Below are 20,728 nucleotides of genomic sequence, written 5' to 3'. Positions count from 1 at the left end.
TGGGCTGCTGTGTGAATACTATGGTCAATAACAGAGCCTGCTGATCAGCCTGCCTTAGTGGTTCACGATGCTAAACACAGTTGTGAGAAGGGAGCAGAGAATGTCAGAGAGATGGAGAAACATTGACAAAAGGAAAGAAGCAAAGATTTAAAGAGGGTATAGAGCAGTCGTTCCCAACCTTTTCTGGATCAGGGGCCCAATTCAAAATACACTCGCAGAGATTCTGTGCATTTATTGTACGATGTTGTTATTAAAATTATTGTGTTTTGCCAATTATTTGGGGCCCCACTCACAGGTTGGGACTCGCTGGGGTTAGAGAAAGATTGTGAAAGCTGGAGAGAGAGAGGTCTGTTGCTCTTTGCACCAAGCAGTCCCCAGGGCCAGGGGTTTGACATTTCACTACCACAGCTGTAAACAGGCCTCCAGAATGCCATTAACATTCATTCTTTCTGGCATACTATAAGGTGCATTCTTTCTGTCTTCTGAGCAAAAGCCTCTGCCCGGGATCTGGACCCGATCACCCCTATATCTCCATCTATGGATCTGGCCTGTTCTGACATCACAACACCGACACCGCTCTAGTGTGATGTAACTTCTCCATTCATTGTCAATGGGAATTTCATGTTTGTGTAAGACGAAAATCTACACTATAGCTGAATATAGGAAGGGGCTAGCGCCCCTCAAAAAGAAAACCGAGCCCCATATTGACCGACCGCATCGCAAGACCCTGTGAATGTGGACGAGCGCATCAGTCACAGGGAAAACGCGCTCATTGTCATCTTCCTGCTGACATGCGGATACGTTTGCCATCAGAATAGGAGAACAAACATCAACCACATCCTCGCAGTTTATTATCACTTCATCACAAAGCAGTCTGTGAGAATGTCACACAAATCACCTACCAGCTCAGCTGTTTTTTTTTACACCTAAGTCCATCTTCAGCCTATAGATACTGCTGCATCCATATAATAAACACTGCTGACTATAACTGTATGCTGTCAGGCAAAAACCTTGTATTTCCATATTTCAACTTTTCATGTCCGTCCGTCCCCGTCCCCCGTCCCCCGCATAACTTAACCGTTGACTGCCAGAGTTAAAACATCATCTATAGCTACCCCTGCCAGCCATTCCAGGCGTTTTCACTAATATAACCTTTGAAAAGTCAGAGAATGTTATTATTCACAACGATCCACCCGCCCGCTTTTAAAGACGCAGTAGAGTGTTGTAGAGTCGTGGAGAACAAAAAAAATAAAAAAAACTGCCACTGAAAACCACTGAAAACACACCATAGCGAGAAATCTCGTCATACAGTGTCACACAAAAGTAGCCAAAGTAGATTGTTTTGATTTATTGATTTACTTTGATTGATTGAATAATTTAAACAAATTGCAAAGAGCGCAATTATGCAAGTAATAACTAAAGGATAACACAAAAATGCCCTGTGAGCTTGTAGATCTGCATTTTTTTCTTGCATTTTTTCTTTTATTTTAAGTGTAAGTGGTTAAGACATAGGTTAAGACTATCTGTCTTTATTATTATTATTATTAAAAAAAAATCTAGACAATTACAATGTCACGTCACCCCTGTGATCATGTAGGGGTGTGTGTGTGTGTGTGTGTGTGTGTGTGTGTGTGTGTGTGTGTGTGTGTGTGACTGTGTGTGTGCGCACGCGCCTGCATGTTCCCATGTTTTGTGTGAACGATTGCTCTTCAGCTGATCTGAACTGTTCCTCAGCTGGTTATTTATTCATTAATTCCACGATGAGTGACGGCACCGCCTCACCACCATGCATGTACAGTATGTATGCATGTATGTATGCACCATCCTCTGGTGATTAAATATATGCTGGTGGTGCTGCACTTTTCTTTTTACCTGGAGAGCTATTCAAGCTTTTCGCACGCGCGCACACACACACACACACACACACACACACACACACACACACACACACAGCTTGTGATGGATTCCATAGAAACCAGCATGTCAACCGAAAATAGCAGATCTATGGTTAACAACATGTCACAGTGTTGTAAGCTTGTAGATATCAGCCTTTTCGGTTATTCGTTGTTTTACGATTAAGGCCTATACAGAAGTGGTCAGACTAATGGAATACATGTTTAGAAGCATCTTCCATAAACATGAATGGTCTCATATATGTCATAAAAGTATAAAAAGGTTAAAGCTTCAATCCGTGTTCTTCAGCTGGAATGATTATGCCTATGACATGATCCTTATGATAAACATGATAAACCTTCAGTCATGAGATATTATTTTAGCTTTATTCCATGAATACACACACACACACACACACACACACACACACACACACACACACACACACACACACACACACACACACACACACACACACACTCATTTTGGAAGGCGGTGCATGGGTGGATGCCTCTCGGGGAGGCCGAGCCTGTGTTGTTAATTAGTGAGCTGAGTGGTTGTGTTGATTGCTTCATTATTTCTCCGGTAAGCATCCATGAGAGACATGGTGATGGATGATGCTGCACGTCTGACACTAATCCGCGCTAAAGCTCCTGACTAATGACAGCGCGGAGCTTGTCAACGCCACATGTGTGAAGGTGTGTAGGCTCACAGACCTAGCTGTGTATTATGATGAGGGGTGTAGTTTCCTAAAGCCTCTGGCTTGAGTTGAGTTGGTTGTAGCAGTGGAGTGCTACATGCCCCTCGAGAGAACGCCGGGGCACCGTGACCTTCATCAGGCATTGATGCTTGATGAAGGTCTGAACTCTGAACGACCGAAGCGTTGCTAAATAAAAAGGCTGTAAGTGAAGACAGTGTACAGGTTTCCATTTTTTCTTACTCTTCCAGTTCATTTATCCGACGCACCTGTCCCCTCGTAGGACTTTTTTCTTCTATATTAGGCTATATGTTTGCAAATAATTATGTAAATATTTCCCCCTAAGATATAGTATGTCCTGAGGAAAAATTTGTTTCCATTATAGGACAGATTGAAAATAATTGTCATACTTGCCGTTTAACCACCTTAATGAGCTGCAAATAATCCAGGGGGGGAAATGTGTTTTAAATAGAAATCGTTAATTAATGCACTTGGTTGAATGTGAGCAGAAGATCCAGAAATGAGTTTCAGCTAACTGCTAGTGTTTCCCTATCGGCTTACTGCTTTAAGGCGCTGTGCTGGATGCGGATGGGTGCGCCGCATGGGGCTAACGCCCAATTAACACTCTCAGCGCCAACTAGCGCCATAACCCGCGGCGAAAGATAAACATCGCCAGCTGCTAGACTACAATGTGCTTTCGGTTTCGTCTCTGTGAAGCGTGTGAAACACACACAGAAGCGGGGCTCATACAGTTGATTTCAAGCATGTAGTACCTAGACATGAACACCAGATGGCTGCTCTCAAAGTGTTAAATCACTTTAAAAGTATTATCAGCATTTTTTGGACGCGTTTTTTGGATAACCGACGGAAAAACGCAGTTAAAAATCCTAAAAACACAGCAGTGTGCAGTGACCTTAAAGTTGTAGTGAAATGAAAAATATGTTTTTCACACTTTTAGACCATATCAGCTGGCTTTTCCCCAAGTCTCTCTCTGTCACTTTGTTTACAAATGACACTGCACGTGAGAGACTTCCTCTCCCATAGCCCAGAGGGATGTGACGCTCTGATTGGTTCATAAACTTCAGAGCCAGCGTTTCCAGCTGAAGCCAGCTGAAACTTCAAAATAAAATGCCAACCATTTCCGTTTCACTATATATATATATATATATATATATATATATATATATATTATTCAAACACTGAATGAATTCAGTGGTCTGAATGAAGGCAAATTAGACAATTAACATTAATAAACATTAGCCTTGTGGAGCTCCCTCCACAGGCAACAGTACAGAGTGTTAATCAGGCTTAATTGGCAATTGGCATGAATTGTTTTAATCAAGCCAGCTCTTCAAAGATACAAGATTGCTTTATTTGTCATTTCTTTTCAACTGCAGCAGCATAAAAAAACTAAATTATGTTTCTCCTGCACAGACTCATACAAGAATAAATATATCAAATGCAAAACAAGTTCTAAAAACTACAGGAGTTCATAAAAAAGCATAATCAGATAAATAAAATAAAAATATTTAAAAACTGAACATAGCGTTCATGTCATCACTTCTCTAACATAGGATATGTATCTTCATACAGTGTGTGTGTGTGTGTGTGTGTGTGTGTGTGTGTGTGTGTGTGTGTGTATATATATACACACACACACACACACACACACACACACACACACACACACACACACACACACACACGCACAGTAGCCTAGTTAATTCTTCACAATTAATGATTTCAGCTCAGACTACGGCCCTGATCCCTGATAATCGCTGGCACTCTTTGTATCCATACTGGCATTTCATAACGGACTCTGTGCAGCATGAAACTATTGCATTTGCAATGGCTGTGGCCTGCAGTGCACCCCACAACCCCCGCCCTAGCTGCGCTGTTGCCCGTCTGTGGAAATCACTCCTAATTACCAGCGGGAATCAACTTGGAAGGTTTGGCGGCTGTGTCTCAGTTCTGAAATGCAATTACTAATTACGAGACACACTTGCTAAAACCTTCTAAGTTGACTCCCACTGGACTGCTACTCTGCGGGCCCTCCTTGCAAAATACCAACCCTGTATATGTTCTCGCCATGTGCCATCACATGTCTGTCACTGACAGGTTTATGGGGCTGAAAAAACAACAAAAATAAATACTCAAGGGTGAGGTGTCTCAGCTTTCATGTCATCACTGTCGGGCATATTTCATCTATTTAGTCTCTGTTTTTATATGGTAGACTTTAAGAAATGATGAGAAAAAAATGTATGGCCTCACAAAATATACTTTTTATGTTTACATTAATTGCCAGGTTAATTTATTCATTCTGAGATGCATTCATTTTCAGTGCCAGTTCCAGCTGCCTTTATCGACAGCATCAAGCACACGCAACGCGCTGCCAGGCGAAAGCCGTTGAATATACTGTAGCTTGTTTGGACCAAACACGTAATCTGGGAAAATAATCAGAGATAAATGTATTTTTCTGAATTTCATAACGTGGAGGCGGAGAGAGTAAAACAAATTAATCACTTCTGGTTCATTTCTGGTCGCATGCGGATGTATGCAACTTAGTAATCACTGGAGACATGCCATTGACGTTTGGGGACATCCATGACAGTCAATGTGTCAAAAAAAAGATTAGGGGAGTTAGGGTTACAATTAGGAATAGATTGGGGTTTGTATTAGGCATTTATTTAATTTAGTAGGTTTAGTATTTAGGGGGGTTAGAGTTATGTCTAAATTATACTTAGACTACTGTAGTTTCACGCACCTAATTAGTTGTTCACCGTCCCAATATGTAGGAATGTCCTAAAGTCTTTGCATTAATTGGTTCTGCAATGCCGTTAATTTTAATATTTTAATATTTCCTTAATTTAGATAGATGCCATAGACATATAGGTCGCTGGGTGAAGTGGGGCAGACCACAGACCAGATGGGAGGATTATATCTCCACACTGGCCTTGGAACGCCTCCGGATCCCCCAGCAGGCTAGTCTTGTCTCGAGAGGCTGCCGGGCTCGGGAATCAAACCCGCGACTCGCTGTCAGGCTGCATTAGAGCATATGTTCCTTGACCGTTGGCACCCCGTCCTGTGACTCTTCTGCAAGTCTGTATCATTATTATGAACCCTGCTGGTCGTGTGTGTGTGTGTGTGTGTGTGTGTGTGTGTGTGTGTGTGTGTGTGTGTGTGTGTGTGTGTGTGCGTGTGCGTGTGTGTGTGTTCCATTTGGAATCAGGATTTAGTCTAGTAAGTTAGAGAAGGAAAAAACAACCTTGCCTTCACTGCGTTTTTTCCTGTGTTTTCTAAATGCCAAGCAGCATTTGTGCATGTGCCAGGCAGACACGCTTTTTGGGGCAGGCAGCTCTCCTCCCGGACTTAATCCGTCCTACTAAATAGTGGGGGGATGGAATAGGGCAAAAGGGGGGGGTGGGGGGGCACGACAGCAACAATGAACAGTACACAATGTCTCTCTGGCTCTGACCACGTGGTCACTGGCAGGCGGGAATTAATCTGGACCCAGTTGGAAGCCATCTGTGTGTACAGTACGTACGTACGGATGTTGGTTCTCTCGCTCGGTTCGGTTCATCCACGGCTGCCTGAGTGAGTCAGTGGTCCCTGTTGCTGTCTCATAAGTGGGAGGAAGCGCGGTACAATACTGCCCCCCCCTCCCCCTAGCTCCCCCCAACCTGCCTCCAAAACATCCTTCCTCACTGCCCTCCATTCCTGCCATTGTCACAACCACACAGGAGACTGCGTCAAGAGGTAAAATTAGGTGTGTGTGTGTGTGTGTGTGTGTGTGTGCACAGTGTGTGTGTGTGTGTGTGTGTGTGTGTTTTGAGTGGTCCATTGCATAGCTACTGTATGTGTATCCGTTCCTCCCTATGTAGGCTATACGTGTCCCTATGGTGTCCCTGTGTCTGACCACGGAACACCTCACCAATGGATAGCACTGTTGTGCAGCGTCACACACACACACACACACACACACACACACACAGACAGACAGAGGTCAGGGAGGAGGGCAGTACAGCACCACTCACTTCAGACTGTTCTGATTTTGTTACACTTTAAGAGTCTCACACAGGTAAGGGTCCATTTGGTTCCATTTGTACACTCAGAGTTACGGTGTTGTAAGGGTCCATTTGGACACCCTTCGCCGCCTGGACCCTGCTTTGGGAATCACTGTCCAATTTATTTTTATTATTATGTTTTTCTATTCCACACTGGTATCGGATTGGTACTCGGTATCGACCGATACGAAGGTTGCAAGCATCGGAATTTGTAACGGGAAGGAACAAATGGTATCGGCCCTTTTGTTTCTATGGTATGTGCATCTGGAATGTGTGTGTTGTGTTTAGCATGCGTGTGTGAAGACCGGAAATCTAGAGACACGTCTCATTGTAGTCGTTTCCTTGTAATGCGGATACTTTTGTTATGAATGCATCACGCACAGGCCTCGCTCATGGAAAGCCCTGTGCATTCCACCGGGCTCCGTTTCCTGTCCACCAACCGGACACAGCAGCACCAGTGTTGGTCATAGATATATCGTCTGATGGACGTTACGCAAACCATACATAACATGTATAGAGTCCTCAATGCCATCACTCTTGTTTTTCTCAGACTGTTTGTGTTCCCATACTGTGTGTGTGTGTGTTAAGGCTGCAACAACGAATCGATTAAATCGATAAAAATCGATAATCAAATTCGTTGCAACGAATTATCTTAGCGATTATTATCGGCAACACATTGCGGGTGTTTTAACTGTTTTTTTTACAGCAGCTTGGCGCTGCTACGCTACGGGAGAGAAGCCACTCTCTCATACAGTGAGAGTTGCGCATGCGCACATCGCACAAGCAACCTAGCAGCATATAAACACAACAATGGCAGCCGCCATGGTACCCTCGTCTCGCGAACGGATGAAAACAAGTAAATGCTGGAAGCATTTCACACTCGACAAGCCAAATAATATCATTACCTGCAAATTTTGCAAGGTTGATTTTACTTGGCATGGCAGCACCAGCACCATGAACGAACACCTGAAGAGAAAACATCCGTTCACTGTGGAACATGATGAAGACACCCCTCGGTAAGTTGGCTTGTTAGCTTGCTGGCCTGATATAACTATAATTTCTCGTCACCAGACTTTCCACTGCGGAAAGCCTGCTTTCTTTTTACCGTTCAGTAATGGCCAGGCCCAGTCTAGTCCATCTGCTCTATATTTGTGCTATAATAGAAATATAAACGCTATCGTGAACGGGATCAATTCACATAGCAAGTTGCTGATCCGGTCTGAGGCGGAAACGCTACATGCGTGTGTGTGTCTGTTATTTGCCGGATAGAGTAGGTGGGCTCTAGACCGGAACCGAGCGCTGAGCAGTACATGGTAACCATGCAGGCTGCTGTGATGAAAATTAAAGCCAAGACATCACGTCAGGATTTTATAGAATTATAATAGCAACGCAGCACTGTATACTTATAGCCTACAGAATCAAGAACATGAAATTACTAGAATGTTTCTTATATGTAAAATAAAATGTTTATGAATAAATAAAAACGATTACAATATTTGAGAGAGATGCTTGCTAAAATGTATAGCTTATTGACAAGTGTCTTTTTTAAATCAATACAGTCACAAGAAGAAAACGGGTGCCATGGATTCATATGTGCAGCAGAGGTCTGTCCTCACTCCGCAGCAACAAAATGACCTCACCAAGTCAGTGTTAAACATGATTGTCGGAGACATGAGGCCAATCAACATAGTGGACGGTGAATGGTTTCAAAAAATGATAATGGACTTCAACCCATCATACAGCCTGCCATCCAGAACCCACTTCACAAAGTTGGTTGAGAAAAAATTCAAAACAACCCTTCTGGAGGTAAGTTTATAATACACACACACACACACACACACACACACACACACACACACACACACACACACACACACACACACACACACACACACACACAAACACACACACACACGATACATATTTAATGTAAGCAATTATATATTTGATAACATAATTAATTTAAATAAATGTTAGATTGCATTAACTTTAGCTATTGAAAAATAGCAGATCTACAAGGTCATAGCATGGCACCGAGTGCCGTGCTATAAGCTTGTAGATCTGCTTTTTTCTGCTTCTTGACATGAAATGAGACATTTTGTGCTCAGGTCTTGGCTCAATTTAGAATAATAAAACTAAAATCATATCTCCTGCTCTGTCTTTTAAGGTAAAGGAGATGTTGGAGGATGTAGACTCTCTTGCATTGACCGCGGATGCCTGGACCAGCCGTGCCACGGAGGCATATCTCGGCGTTTCCTGCCATTTCATCAACAAAGACTGGAAGTTGAAGACGCTTAACCTGGCCACCCTGCCCCTTGAGGAGAGGCATACTGCTGCAAACATTGCAACATGGATGGAGGAGGTGCTGCAGAGATTTGAAATCTCACCTACCAAAGTGAAAGCATTAGTTCACGATAACGCGTCCAACATGGTTGCAGCCATGAGAGATCTCCAAACGAAGCATGGATGGGCCTCTGTCCGCTGCGCTGGGCACACACTCCAGCTCATAGTGAACAGTGCCCTCAAAGACACGACCATCACCAGAGCTGTGGGTGCCTCAAGGTGCATAGCAGAGTACTTCCATAAAAGTGAGGCAGCCTGTACCAAACTTCAACAGAAACAGAAACAGTTTGATAAAGAAGAGCACAAGTTGATCCAGGATGTGGCGACAAGATGGAACAGCACATTCTACATGATGGAGAGGCTCCTTGAACAGCGCTGGCCGGTCGTTGCAGTGCTTTCAGATCCTGAAACACCACAGAACAAGAAATACTTGGACTTGAAGCCAGAGCAGTGGGTGTTGCTGGAAGAGCTGGTGAAAGGGCTTCAGCCATTTGAAACTGGTACAGTTTACCTAAGTGGGCAGGATTATGCCACAGTGTCCTGTCTCCCACAGTTGGTCAAAGGGCTGCAACGGTCCATGCAGCAAAGCCAACTCAAGACGGGCCCAGGTAAAAGTTTTGTCTCCGAAGCCAAAAAAGGCATCACCCAAAGATGGGGAAGTCTGCAGACAAACCCAGAGAAAAACCCAATTATGCTTGCAGCTTCCCTTGACCCAAGGTACCTGAAGTTGAAATTTCTGGGTGCTGAAGATGGCACTAGGGTGAAAGGGGCAGTTGAAGACCTTGCCATCAAGGAAGCAATGGAGAGTGCTGGTGACTCCACACAGCAGGACGTCGTCGTCAGAGCAGAAAGATCAGCCCTGGATGACCTCCTTAATTCTGACACAGACAGCCAGGGTGAGGACTCTGATGAAGAGGAAATCCTGGAAGGCCAAAAGATCCACAATGTGAGGAATGAAGTTCAGCGCTACTTCACACGGCCACCTCTAGGCAAAAAAGAAGACCCTCTCAAATGGTGGGGGGAAAATGAGAAGAGTTTCCCCACACTGTCAAAGGTGGCAAAATCCTTTCTGTGCATTCCTGCAACATCCACCCCGGCAGAAAGAATCTTCTCTGCAGCAGGGAATATCTGCTCTCAGAAGAGAGCCAGCCTCACACCAGAGCATGTGGAGATGCTAACTTTCCTGACATTGAACATGCGAATTTGAGCCTCATGTTGCAGGAGTTGTGTCATGTGTAGAGTACTAGAGAGAGGTCACACACTCAGCCTACAGACCAGTATTTTTTCATAATGTGCCACGTTTACAGAATGCACTTTTCTTTTAAGTATATTGCTGCTATACAAAAATGGTAATTTTGATACCTCAGTTTGTTTACATAATCAGAACCTTTCCTTTTATTTTTGATTTATATTCAACAGCACTTTTTTATTTTAATACTATTAGTCTGCTTTGTTAATGTTTACAGAGAGATGTTATGTACTTGCTATATTTAGCAGCACCTTGATTGATGTTAATGTTCTTATTGCACTTTAAGAAACCAGAGGTTCAGGTTTGTTTACTTTGTTGTGCAAGAAACTGTTGTGCAGTCAAATAAACATATTTTTGAAGGAAGTATTACTTTTTATTGTTTATATTGTATTGTTAGAACATGCCTATAAAGTTCACAGTACATTTTAAAGGTATTTGCAAAAAGGTGCCATTATCCGATTAATCGATTCATCGTTTAAATAATCGGCCGATGAACCGATTATGGAATTAATCGTTAGTTGCAGCCCTAGTGTGTGTGTGTGTGTGTGTTTTGTACTGCACTGCACTTTGCAGTACAGTACAAAGCCGTGTACTGACAGTTAGGGGGAATGAGCAGGGGTCATTGCCAAGTGTACACGGACACATTTGTCCGTGTACATGTTGATGACCCCTGGGAATGCGTTGAAGGGGATTTATTTCATGTCAAAGTAATCCACACTTAATTTGTAGCGATGATCGCTTGAGCTGCAATGTCGAGTTAAGTACTGCTGTCTTAAACCCTCTACATTATGTTGAAATTAGTGTCTGTTGGGTGGAGTTGAAAGGGATTAAGCTTGTTTGTTGTTTATTATGCCTTCTGCGCTGATGACATCAAGCCCTAAAACGCTTCTGATGAAATCAGGAAAGCCTCAGAGGACCATTGGTGGACTGACTGCATGCGCTGTGAAGCATGTGTTGAGCCTGTTCATATTACACATACCGCTGCATTATTCATATCTTACGCAGAAGTCCCTTTAGTGGAAGTCAAATTGATTCCGTGTTAATGTACGATACCTTCTTAAAAGACATGAATCATATGAATCATTTAGATCAGGAGTCTTCAACAGGGGGTCCAACTCAGTCACTACAGGGGGGTTGGCAAATCTTTGTGTGATAGGAAAGAACTGAAATAGTAATAACTAGATAAAGTGCCCCATTGCCCCTCGGGCCAAAGGTCTCCATCCGGATTATAGGAGTGTTTGTGATAGTGTATAGTATACCGATTTGTAAGATGTATGGATGAAATCTGTATGAGTAATGTCAAGCAATGGGTTTTGCAAAAATCTTTCTCATGGTGGCGCTATAACAGGCAGATGTGAAACATGCAGGGCAAAGTCTTTTCCTTGGACTCTAGGCAGTGCGCATACAAAGTTGTACACAGATCGGTGCAGTTATAGGTAAAACATGATCTGGCCTGTTGCGCCACCGTGAGGCTGATTTGAAATGTTTTAAGTGGCATTTCATCCTCGGCCTAGTGGGAATGTGTGTGTATAATTTCACGGAAATTGCACGCTGTGTTCATGATTTGTGGCATTTTGTTCGAAACGAACCAATCCTGCAAACTTTGGAAGGCAATCTTAGCCAATCTGGTTGGAATATGGGAAATGGGACAGATCTGTGTTGATCACATGACTATGCCAGTGTTGTTTTCGTCGACTAAAACTAAGACGACTACCTTTTTCCACTGACGAAAACTAAATGGAAACTAAATAAAAACTAAGCTCTGATGACTAAAACTAAGACTAAATATACTGACAATTTCATCAACAAATAAAAACTAGACTAAAATGTTAGGAAGGGTCTAGTGGACAAGAGATCCAGATGTTAGGAAGGGTGTAGTGGACAAGAGATCCAGATGTTAGGAAGGGTCTAGTAGACAAGAGATCCAGTATAAGTCATTTTACAATTAGTTGCATGCTGAAAATAGCCGATCTACAAGTCATATTTTTATAAACTTTTGATCTGACTTCATGTGCTTTTATTATGTTAGCCCTTGGTTGAGCCAAGTTTAAAGGGCTGTAACAATGCTAGAATCTGATTTGTTTAGTGGGAAACCATAAAGAACACAAAGAACTTGATCCTGATCAAATGAAGTTCTTTACTCAGGAATTGATAGTTTATTGATGTTGTAAAACAGTGATTTTGAAACAAAGACTGATTTGGACACCTGGCCTTTCAGGTCAGGTTTTTTGTGTCCTGAAAGTATTCCCTTCCATGGATGGTTCTGGTACCGGATGGTACCCAGACCTGGCGAGCCGACCCTAATAATAGTTTTTCAGTTAACCTTTAATCCCTCTTATCCAATCTTATTTACGTTTTGGGGTCTTAGAGGCTAAATATCATCACCGTGGCTCAAATAATGCCCAATAAATAATGGACCTCGATTGGATCAGTGGGTTGAAAACCACCTCTATTTTGGACGAGCGTATACGCTCCCAGAATGGGAATGCTATAGGGGTTGATGTGGATTCATGTGTGAACGGTGGATCCGGGACGCGGCTAGACTTGACAGAGATGCCATGTGACGTCTTCCATGGCTCCGGTGGCAGAGCCACCGCTGTGTCATCATGCTGCCAGCTCGCTGCACTGCCGGTGGCTGGGCTGTTTGTCTCCATTTAACATCTCTGGAGACATGTCTGATTTTATTGAACGTCGGTCTGGAGCTAAAAATACAGTATAGTGTCACGGAATGGGAGGGTGGGGAGGGGGGGCTCGACGCTCAAACACATTTTATTAACGCACATTTAAGGCTTATTGTGCTTTAAAACCTCCAAAATGTGTATGCAATTTGTTCATACAATTACAGCCTACAGTACTCATGTTGTAACCTGTACGTTGTTAAAGGAGCATTCAGTGATTTGGAAAAAAACCCGGTCCGCCCCGGTAACAAGATGTGCACATGCACGCACTACAGTGTGGGGACACGCAACAGGCCAACAGCACGCACACCAAGGCCCGCCCCCGCTCGATCATGATTGGCGGAAGGCCCCTCTCTATCCTGATTGGATGACGGCTGAGCCACCTAGCCAAAAACTAAACCTACGTTTTTTTTTTTTACCCCACGGGTTAAATGGGGACAGGGAGGAACTCCTTATATGGTCAGCACACACTATAGTAGGGAGGATTATCACAACAAAACAAAAAAAGTGATTATTTGAATTAAGTGAAATCACTGAATATACCTCTGTGTTTCATTAGTTATTATAATAATAATAATAATAATAATAAACCAGGCCATTCCGAGCTTTAAAAGTCAGTATTAAAATCTTAAAATCAATTCTAAAATGTACAGGGAGCCAGTGTAGTGAGGCCAGCACCGGGGTGATGTGTTCAGATTTTCTTGTTCCAGTGATGAGTCTTGCGTTCTGTACTAACTGTAGGCGGTGTACTGTATATGGATCCTTTGCTGAGTGATGAATAGAGGGTTGCTGAATACTTCAATACTTCATACAATCATTCTCATCATCAATAATTTGATAAATAAATTCTCATCTATCCTCCCATCTTCCCACATTAAGAATCAGTCATTCTTCCAGACTTCTTATTTCTCTCTCTTGCTCGAGAGTGGAAAAGATGAAAGACGATGGGCAGTCTATAGCAAACAGCCGTCTGCGTCAAGGCGGGGATGTGATGTGACGTTTGGCCCAAAAAAATGGAAACGCAGGGCAGATGAAGGGAGATTAAGATTAAGGGTATAAACACAGGTCTGTGGGATGTCAGAGCACCAAACTGCTATTCCACTGCAGGGAATCAGCAGCCAGGAGCTTTGTATACCACGTTCTATCACCGTCACTTTACTGACAATAGAAGCCCGGAGACTCAGTAGACTGTCTGTGACGCATGATGATGCACAGCAGCTTTTCTGTTTCAATGTAGCTTTTGTTTTTAATCCATTAAGAACTGAAGCCGATTCTAAAAATGCCTCCTCCTATAATTGCTAAAGGTTTTCTGAAAAACGCATGTTGCTGTATCCGTGGTTAGGGTTACAGGTAAAGAGTATAGTTGGTTAACACATAGCCATTAGCTTGTGGATGAAGGAGCGGTTTACATGCTCCCTCATTACGTGCTACGAATGTCTCATTGAGAGTCGGGGGCCCAGCGTTTCTTTTTTGTTTTTTCAGTCTGGTTTGAAAAATGGCTTGTTTTCTAAACCTGTGGTTCTCAAACATTTTCTTGTCAAGGACCCCCAAATGACCCCCCCCCCCCCCCCCCATGAGGGAGCCCCGTACCAGATTCTTGTTGTTTAAATAATTTTGAACAATATTCAACGGTCGCTTCGTTTGGGCTTGTTTTCATAGACCTGGTTGCTTATTTCTCTCGCAGAATCTGGGTAACACTGGCTGTGAGCTATAACGATCTGTCGCCCTGGGCTGCAACAGACAGCAGACAGAGGCGTAAGATAAGCTTTGATCAAAAAAATTGCCTAAAAATCTGGATGAGAGGGGGGGGGGGGGGGAGTGGAAGAAACGTTTTCTCTCATTTCGCCCCCCAAAATGATTTGATTGGTTAACTCAGGATAGACTTGTATCTTTTCTCTAATTATTTCAAGGTCATTCAACTCTTCAAACTAGTATTCATTATCCGCCCTCTCCTGCTTTCAATGAAAGACAGGTCCTCTCTCAGGAACATTAAAACGATGATGATAATAAGTGCATACACAATTCCATCCGAATCTATCATTCGAGTGGATGTCTGTGTTTTTATATTGATGAATCAAGATGACTGGGGGTGACTCATGGGAGCAGTGCCACCATGGTCAATTGATCTGCAGGTGTTTCCAAATGTCGTATCATGGTGTATCCAGGCAACTATTTTGTATTTTTTAATGCTTTCAGTTGATGTTGCACTACTGTTTTACATACTGTATACATTCCTAGATCAGTGGTCCTCAATCCTTTAATTGTTTGTTTATTTAGACGGAACAATGCATATTAATTTAGCAAAAATGCCAATGATTAATGTCAAGGACCTGTGAGAGTGTGCTGTACAAAATTAATGGTTCCATTTTCTACGCACATTTTGTCCACTTTGAGAACCACTGTCCAGGATTATTTTAAAATGACACAGTGGTGTTGGATCGGTACCTACCGATACGCAAGTCATGGGTATCGGAATTGGTAGGGAAGGAAAAACGGCCTACATCTGTAGTTGGGGCAAAATGTGTGTAGGCCTGAATATGGGGGTGTCGTCGTCCCCCCCCCCCTCTCTGTTTAGCAGTCACATAATACTTTACTCTGTAAGCATTCATGACAAGCGTAGCGGGAACGTGGCGCGCTGTTATATCTTATTACTATTTATCACCGACCATAGCAGCATTGTCACTGAGAGAGAGAGGGGGTCACGCAAGGACATGGAAGAAGTGTGTGTGTGTGTGTGTGTGTGTGTGTGTGTGTGTGTGTGTGTGTGTGTGTGTGTGTGTGTGTGTGTGTGTGTGTGTGTGTGTGTGTGTGTGTGTGTGTGTGTGCGTGTGTGCGTGTGTGTGTGTGTGTGCGTGTGTGCGTGTGTGTGGATAGCTAGAGAGAGAGAGAGAGATTTATGACTTCAGCCCATGGCGAAGATGAGGCGAGGCCCATTGTATACTTAGAAGTGTACCACTATGGCACACCAAAGATAGACGCATCGTGAGCTTGTAGGCCTACTTCTGCTGTTTTGCGACATGAATCACAACGCACGCACGATCGAGTATCAATCAGGCGTAAGGCTTCCAATCTGGCTGTGTCGTTCTGCTCCACGGGGGGAGAGAAGGCAACGCGTGCCTGGCGAGGAGAGCAGGATATCTATCGGCACATACAGTATCACACGGGTCTCTGTTGGCATGGAGGAAGGGCTCTGTTTTGACAGGGTGTTATATTTTGAATTGATTGCCATCCCACAACCTCAATGCCAAGCACATCGGATCGATGTGACACTGGTTGAGACTCTGTGTGTGTGTGTGTGTGTGTGTGTGTGTGTGTGTGTGTGTGTGTGTGCGTGTGCGCGTGCGCGCGCAAATCTGAACTAAACTAAGAAAAGTTTCAAACATGTTTATCTCTGTCTCTGTCATCTGACCAGCACTGTCTTCAACTCCAATCACATCTGTCCTGCCCGTTATTGTTATTTATAGTTTGACGTTTTGTTATTTAATCATGAGGTTTCCGGTTAACCACTTTTTAGTGTTGTAGTCGAGTCCACCTAAAGCGAGTCCAAGTCAAGATCAAGTCCAAGGAAAACACTGTGAGAGAGCAGGAACGTGTTTCAGCTGTGCTCCATTACTTAACGAGATAGCTGTCATAAGCGCCAGTCGCTCTCTTATGAAGTTAATATGAAATTATGGGCTCCTCATAATATGGATATAATAAAACAAAGTTTTGCATTGTAGTGACTCGAGTGGACTCCTGGGTTAAGAAGAGTCCTGAGTCCCTTGGTCCGAGACCGAGTCTAGTCCAAGTCAAATTAAGGGCGAGACGAGTAAATGAAAATGTGGACTCGAGACCGGACTCGGGATGAGTCAAGGACTGGAGTACTACAACACTACCGCTTTGAGGTTGTTCTCCATGTGTTGACCTGCTGATTATTATTATCAGTTAAATGATGATTATGGAAAACATAAGTTAGTTGGTTGGAGAGGCTTTGTTCTCTGTATCACAGGAGTCTACTCCCGTTACAATAATCAATAGGCTAGACTAGTGGTTGCCAAACTTTTCAACAGAGAATATAGACTTTGCCCGGGACCCAAATTAGTGAAAATAGCAGATCTACAAGCGCATAAGCATACGGTATAGTCTCATGTCATGTAGCGACTATTCCACAATCTCCGAATGCTACAGTATATAGAGTCTGGAACTACACCTCCCGAAATCCGAGCAAGGAAGCTGGCATTTCCGTTGAAAATATATTCATATTTTTTTAATATCCATTTCTGCTAAGCAGCAAGCTATATATGCTATATGCAGATATTTTTCTAGATGTGCAATATATCTTTTAATATATTTACATCAATATTTAGACTATTTGTTTTGTAAAACAGCTTGTAATTTGCATGGAATGGAAACATGGAATGAATTTTATTAACTAAATCTGTGATATTATTATACATTGCTTATTCAGTAGGCCTAACCTATTGGCCTACGATTAATAATTCATTTTTCCAAAATGGTATCTCTTTCTAAATGTTTAACTCGACCCAAGCTGTGTGTTCTACAATGCCGACACATGCATAAAGAGTTGTTCTGCCCACAGATAAGATGTGCCAAATGTGCCCCATGGTCTTCTCACCCTTGCTTTGACTACCCAGTGTAACTCAGAGGAATCATGGTCCATGACCCTTCTTCAATAAATGTTCTTAAACGGTTAGCTATATCGTTGTAGGCTGCTATCGGAGCTTTGTCATTGTTCTGTGTGCGTGCGTGCGTGCAGTGTCATTTACACACATTCAACATACTCTTATCCAGAGTCCAGACACACACATGCCTAATGTACACACACATGCACCGATGCATGAATGGGGCCTGATTTATGCTCAGTCGCACAACGGTGTAGCGCATCGAAAATAGCCGACCTACAAGCTCACGACACGCTGCATCCGCACACCGGCACTCAACATAGTATAAATGGGGCTTTGCGCTGTCGAGGGCCACGGCAGCCTCTCGTGTCGATGTGAGTAATGAAGAGGCAGACATGTGTTCAGTTCTACCCTCACTTGAACATGACAACTGCAGGTGCTCTGTGTTGCACTCTACTCAGTATAATAGGTGTGTGTGTGTGTGTGTGTGTGTGTGTGTGTGTGTGTGTGTGTGTGTGTGTGTGTGTGTGTGTGTGTGTGTGTGTGTGTGTGCACACGGGCGCATGGTGAGTGTCAAACTGTACGGTGAACATGAAATGTATGAAAGCATCAAATGTAGTGCGCTGGATTTCCTATAGGAATGCATTATTATTTGTGCATGGAGAGGAAGCAATTGCACGACTGGCGTGCCAGAAGAAGAGACGCGGATTTGCATGCTCAAAATAGCCGATCTGCGAGCTCACAACACATTGCTGTTGTGAGCTTGTAAATCTACTATTTTCAGAAGATAAAATGACTTGTCTTTCAGTTCTACCGGATCTCTTCTCCACTAGTTCCTCCCTAACAGTCTAGTTTGGATTTGTTGAGGAAATTGTCAGTATATTTAGTTATAGTTTATAGTCATAGATTTGTCTTTATTTAGTTTTCATCAGTGACAAACTTGTTTTGCCATCATTTTAGTTAAATCGTGTGAGTGCACTGCAGCTCACCACCAGTGTGAGATCCACAGTCCACCATGAAAATCGTTGTGACGCATGGGGGTCACGGGGTCAGGCACATGACACACACACACACACACACACACACACACACACACACACACATACACACACACTTATCTGGACATTGCAAACATGGACACGGACATGACAAGTAGGTGCCCACTCACATACTAATCCATGCTCCTGTCCTTTATAATTGACTATGAGCAATTGTATTATCTGTAACACACGCTTCTGCTTCTCCCAGAGTCCCCAGAAGTGAGTGGGTGGAAACGCGAATGTGAACTGACAGCCTACTGCTCACTGAGAATATAAAACATGTTCAGTACTGAGTGTCTGGCTGGCTTGAGATGAACTATATTTTCATAACGGGATGAATACCAGTAGTGCAGGGTTTCTCAAAGTGGGTGCCGTGGCACGCAAGTCCAGGGCTGCCGCAGAATAATTGTAAGATTTGGAATTTATCAATGTCACTTCAGTTTAACCACTTAAAAAAATATATATACTTAGTAAGACAAACCACCAAACATTGCCAAATATAGCCGATCTACAAGCTCACAACGGGTCTCGCAACATGAGGCGCTGTCCTCGCATCAAACTGCAACAGGTTGTGAGCTTGTAGATCTGCCATTTTTGTCAGCAATGTCTGACGGACCGTAAAAATGACAATGTGCTTCCTCAGCCAAATAAGTTTATTTATTTTAGTTTATGCCTTTTAGAAGGGACACAAAAACAGCTTTTGTGTGTTTTGTTCATAATGACCAACGCCCCTGGTAGTTATGTAACTGAGAGAGGCGTCTCGGCGCGCGGCTTTACTGCCCCTCCCTCCCACGGTCCACCCCACCACCGCTATACGGCGGAGGCAGCGGCGAGCGCCACGCTGGGAGTCTAATGTCCTTTTAATGGGCCGATATGTTTCTGTGTGAGGAGGACGGTGGGGGGTTGGTTAGACAGTGGGCATGGCAGACAGACAGTGGTGCTGATGGATGAGCCCGCTCAGCCCCGATGCGTGACTCAGCAGCAGTAAGTCATCCTGGCTGTTGGCCGGGAGGGTGTTAGCCTTCCAGGGGCCAGAGAGCACCGCCTCCCTCCCTCACACACAGCACGGTGGCACCGTGACTCAGCAAATATGGCCGACTTATTCTGATGATATAATTGAGAGTCACCCCGGTTTTTGAGAGAAACACTACATTCATATACTCCAGTTTTCGGTGATAAGGTGACCACATGACGTCACGCCGCGGTGATATATGCGACTCACCGCTCACCCAAACACGTCTCTTTTGTTTTTACTAAGTCACCGTATCACCGAAACCTAGAGTATGGAAAGGCCTTTACTGTTTTGTTTCCCTCACAGTGAATAAGTATTAGTAACGGTTTGGGCCACTACGTGGGCTCTCACACCTATGTCGATATAGCCGATCAATATGCCTGAGTCAGAGGGGCTTTGTCAGAGTAGAGTATACAGGTCTATTGTACTCGTTTGTCTATGTCGCTTTTGTGCCCATGTATGGAGATGTCTGCTTCTGTCTGCCTACAGTACAGTACCTGGCTGTGTCCTTTATGCTGTATATATATATACAGATATCTGTATCTGTCGGTCCTTGTCAGTATATGCCCATCCACCTGCCCGCTGCCCTCCCATTAACCCATTTTTAATATAGGACTCCCATTGGCATGATTGCTACACAGTTGCAACCATGTCATAGACTAGCCTCGGTCCCAGGCTTACTTATCTGCGAAAAGAAAAGCCTGGTCACAACGTACGGCAGAGAAGCTATTGGCGGATGTATCGTCCGGAACATCCGTCAGATGTATTTCCCCCGGATACTATATTTTCCCGACCAATCACAACACTTTTTTCATTCGCAGAGAATGTAAACTGATTTGTAAAGCATCAACGTCATTTCCTTGGGCGATACTTCCGCCAAAAAATCCCGCAACTTCCGCCCAAACAAATGATAGCCTCTACAGCGTAGGTCTTACCCAGGGTGGTCATAGACATGTCTGCTTAATGTGCTTATTATAAGAAACTTTGGGCTTGTTCTTACTGTATAGTCTCTAAATATTGGTGTGCTCAGCTGCGGGTTGCAGTTTTTTGGGCTCATTTCCTAATGTTGTTTAAACCAGTGGTTCTCAAACATTTCCGTGTAAAGGACTCCCAAATTAATTTGTAAATAT

At 43.5% G+C, this 20,728-nt stretch overlaps 2 protein-coding genes across 4 annotated transcripts in view; both read left to right on the top strand.

The window, feature by feature from the left end:
• The window catches only part of tmem108 (transmembrane protein 108), a 61,644-nt gene that overhangs the window by 16,131 nt on the left and 24,785 nt on the right, over positions 1-20,728 (top strand). The gene's annotated exons all lie outside the window — the stretch shown is intronic.
• Positions 8,831-10,204, top strand: LOC308336399 (E3 SUMO-protein ligase ZBED1-like; the record flags this gene model as incomplete). The annotated part of the gene is made up of 1 exon (XM_080793763.1): positions 8,831-10,204. One exon carries the CDS (start codon positions 8,831-8,833, stop codon positions 10,202-10,204), a length of 1,374 nt encoding a protein of 457 aa, XP_080649889.1.

The sequence above is a fragment of the Protomyctophum bolini genome, assembly GCF_963924005.1.
Source record: "Protomyctophum bolini genome assembly, chromosome: 21".
Classification (NCBI taxonomy): domain Eukaryota; kingdom Metazoa; phylum Chordata; class Actinopteri; order Myctophiformes; family Myctophidae; genus Protomyctophum; species Protomyctophum bolini.
This window is presented reverse-complemented; position numbering and strand designations above follow the sequence as displayed.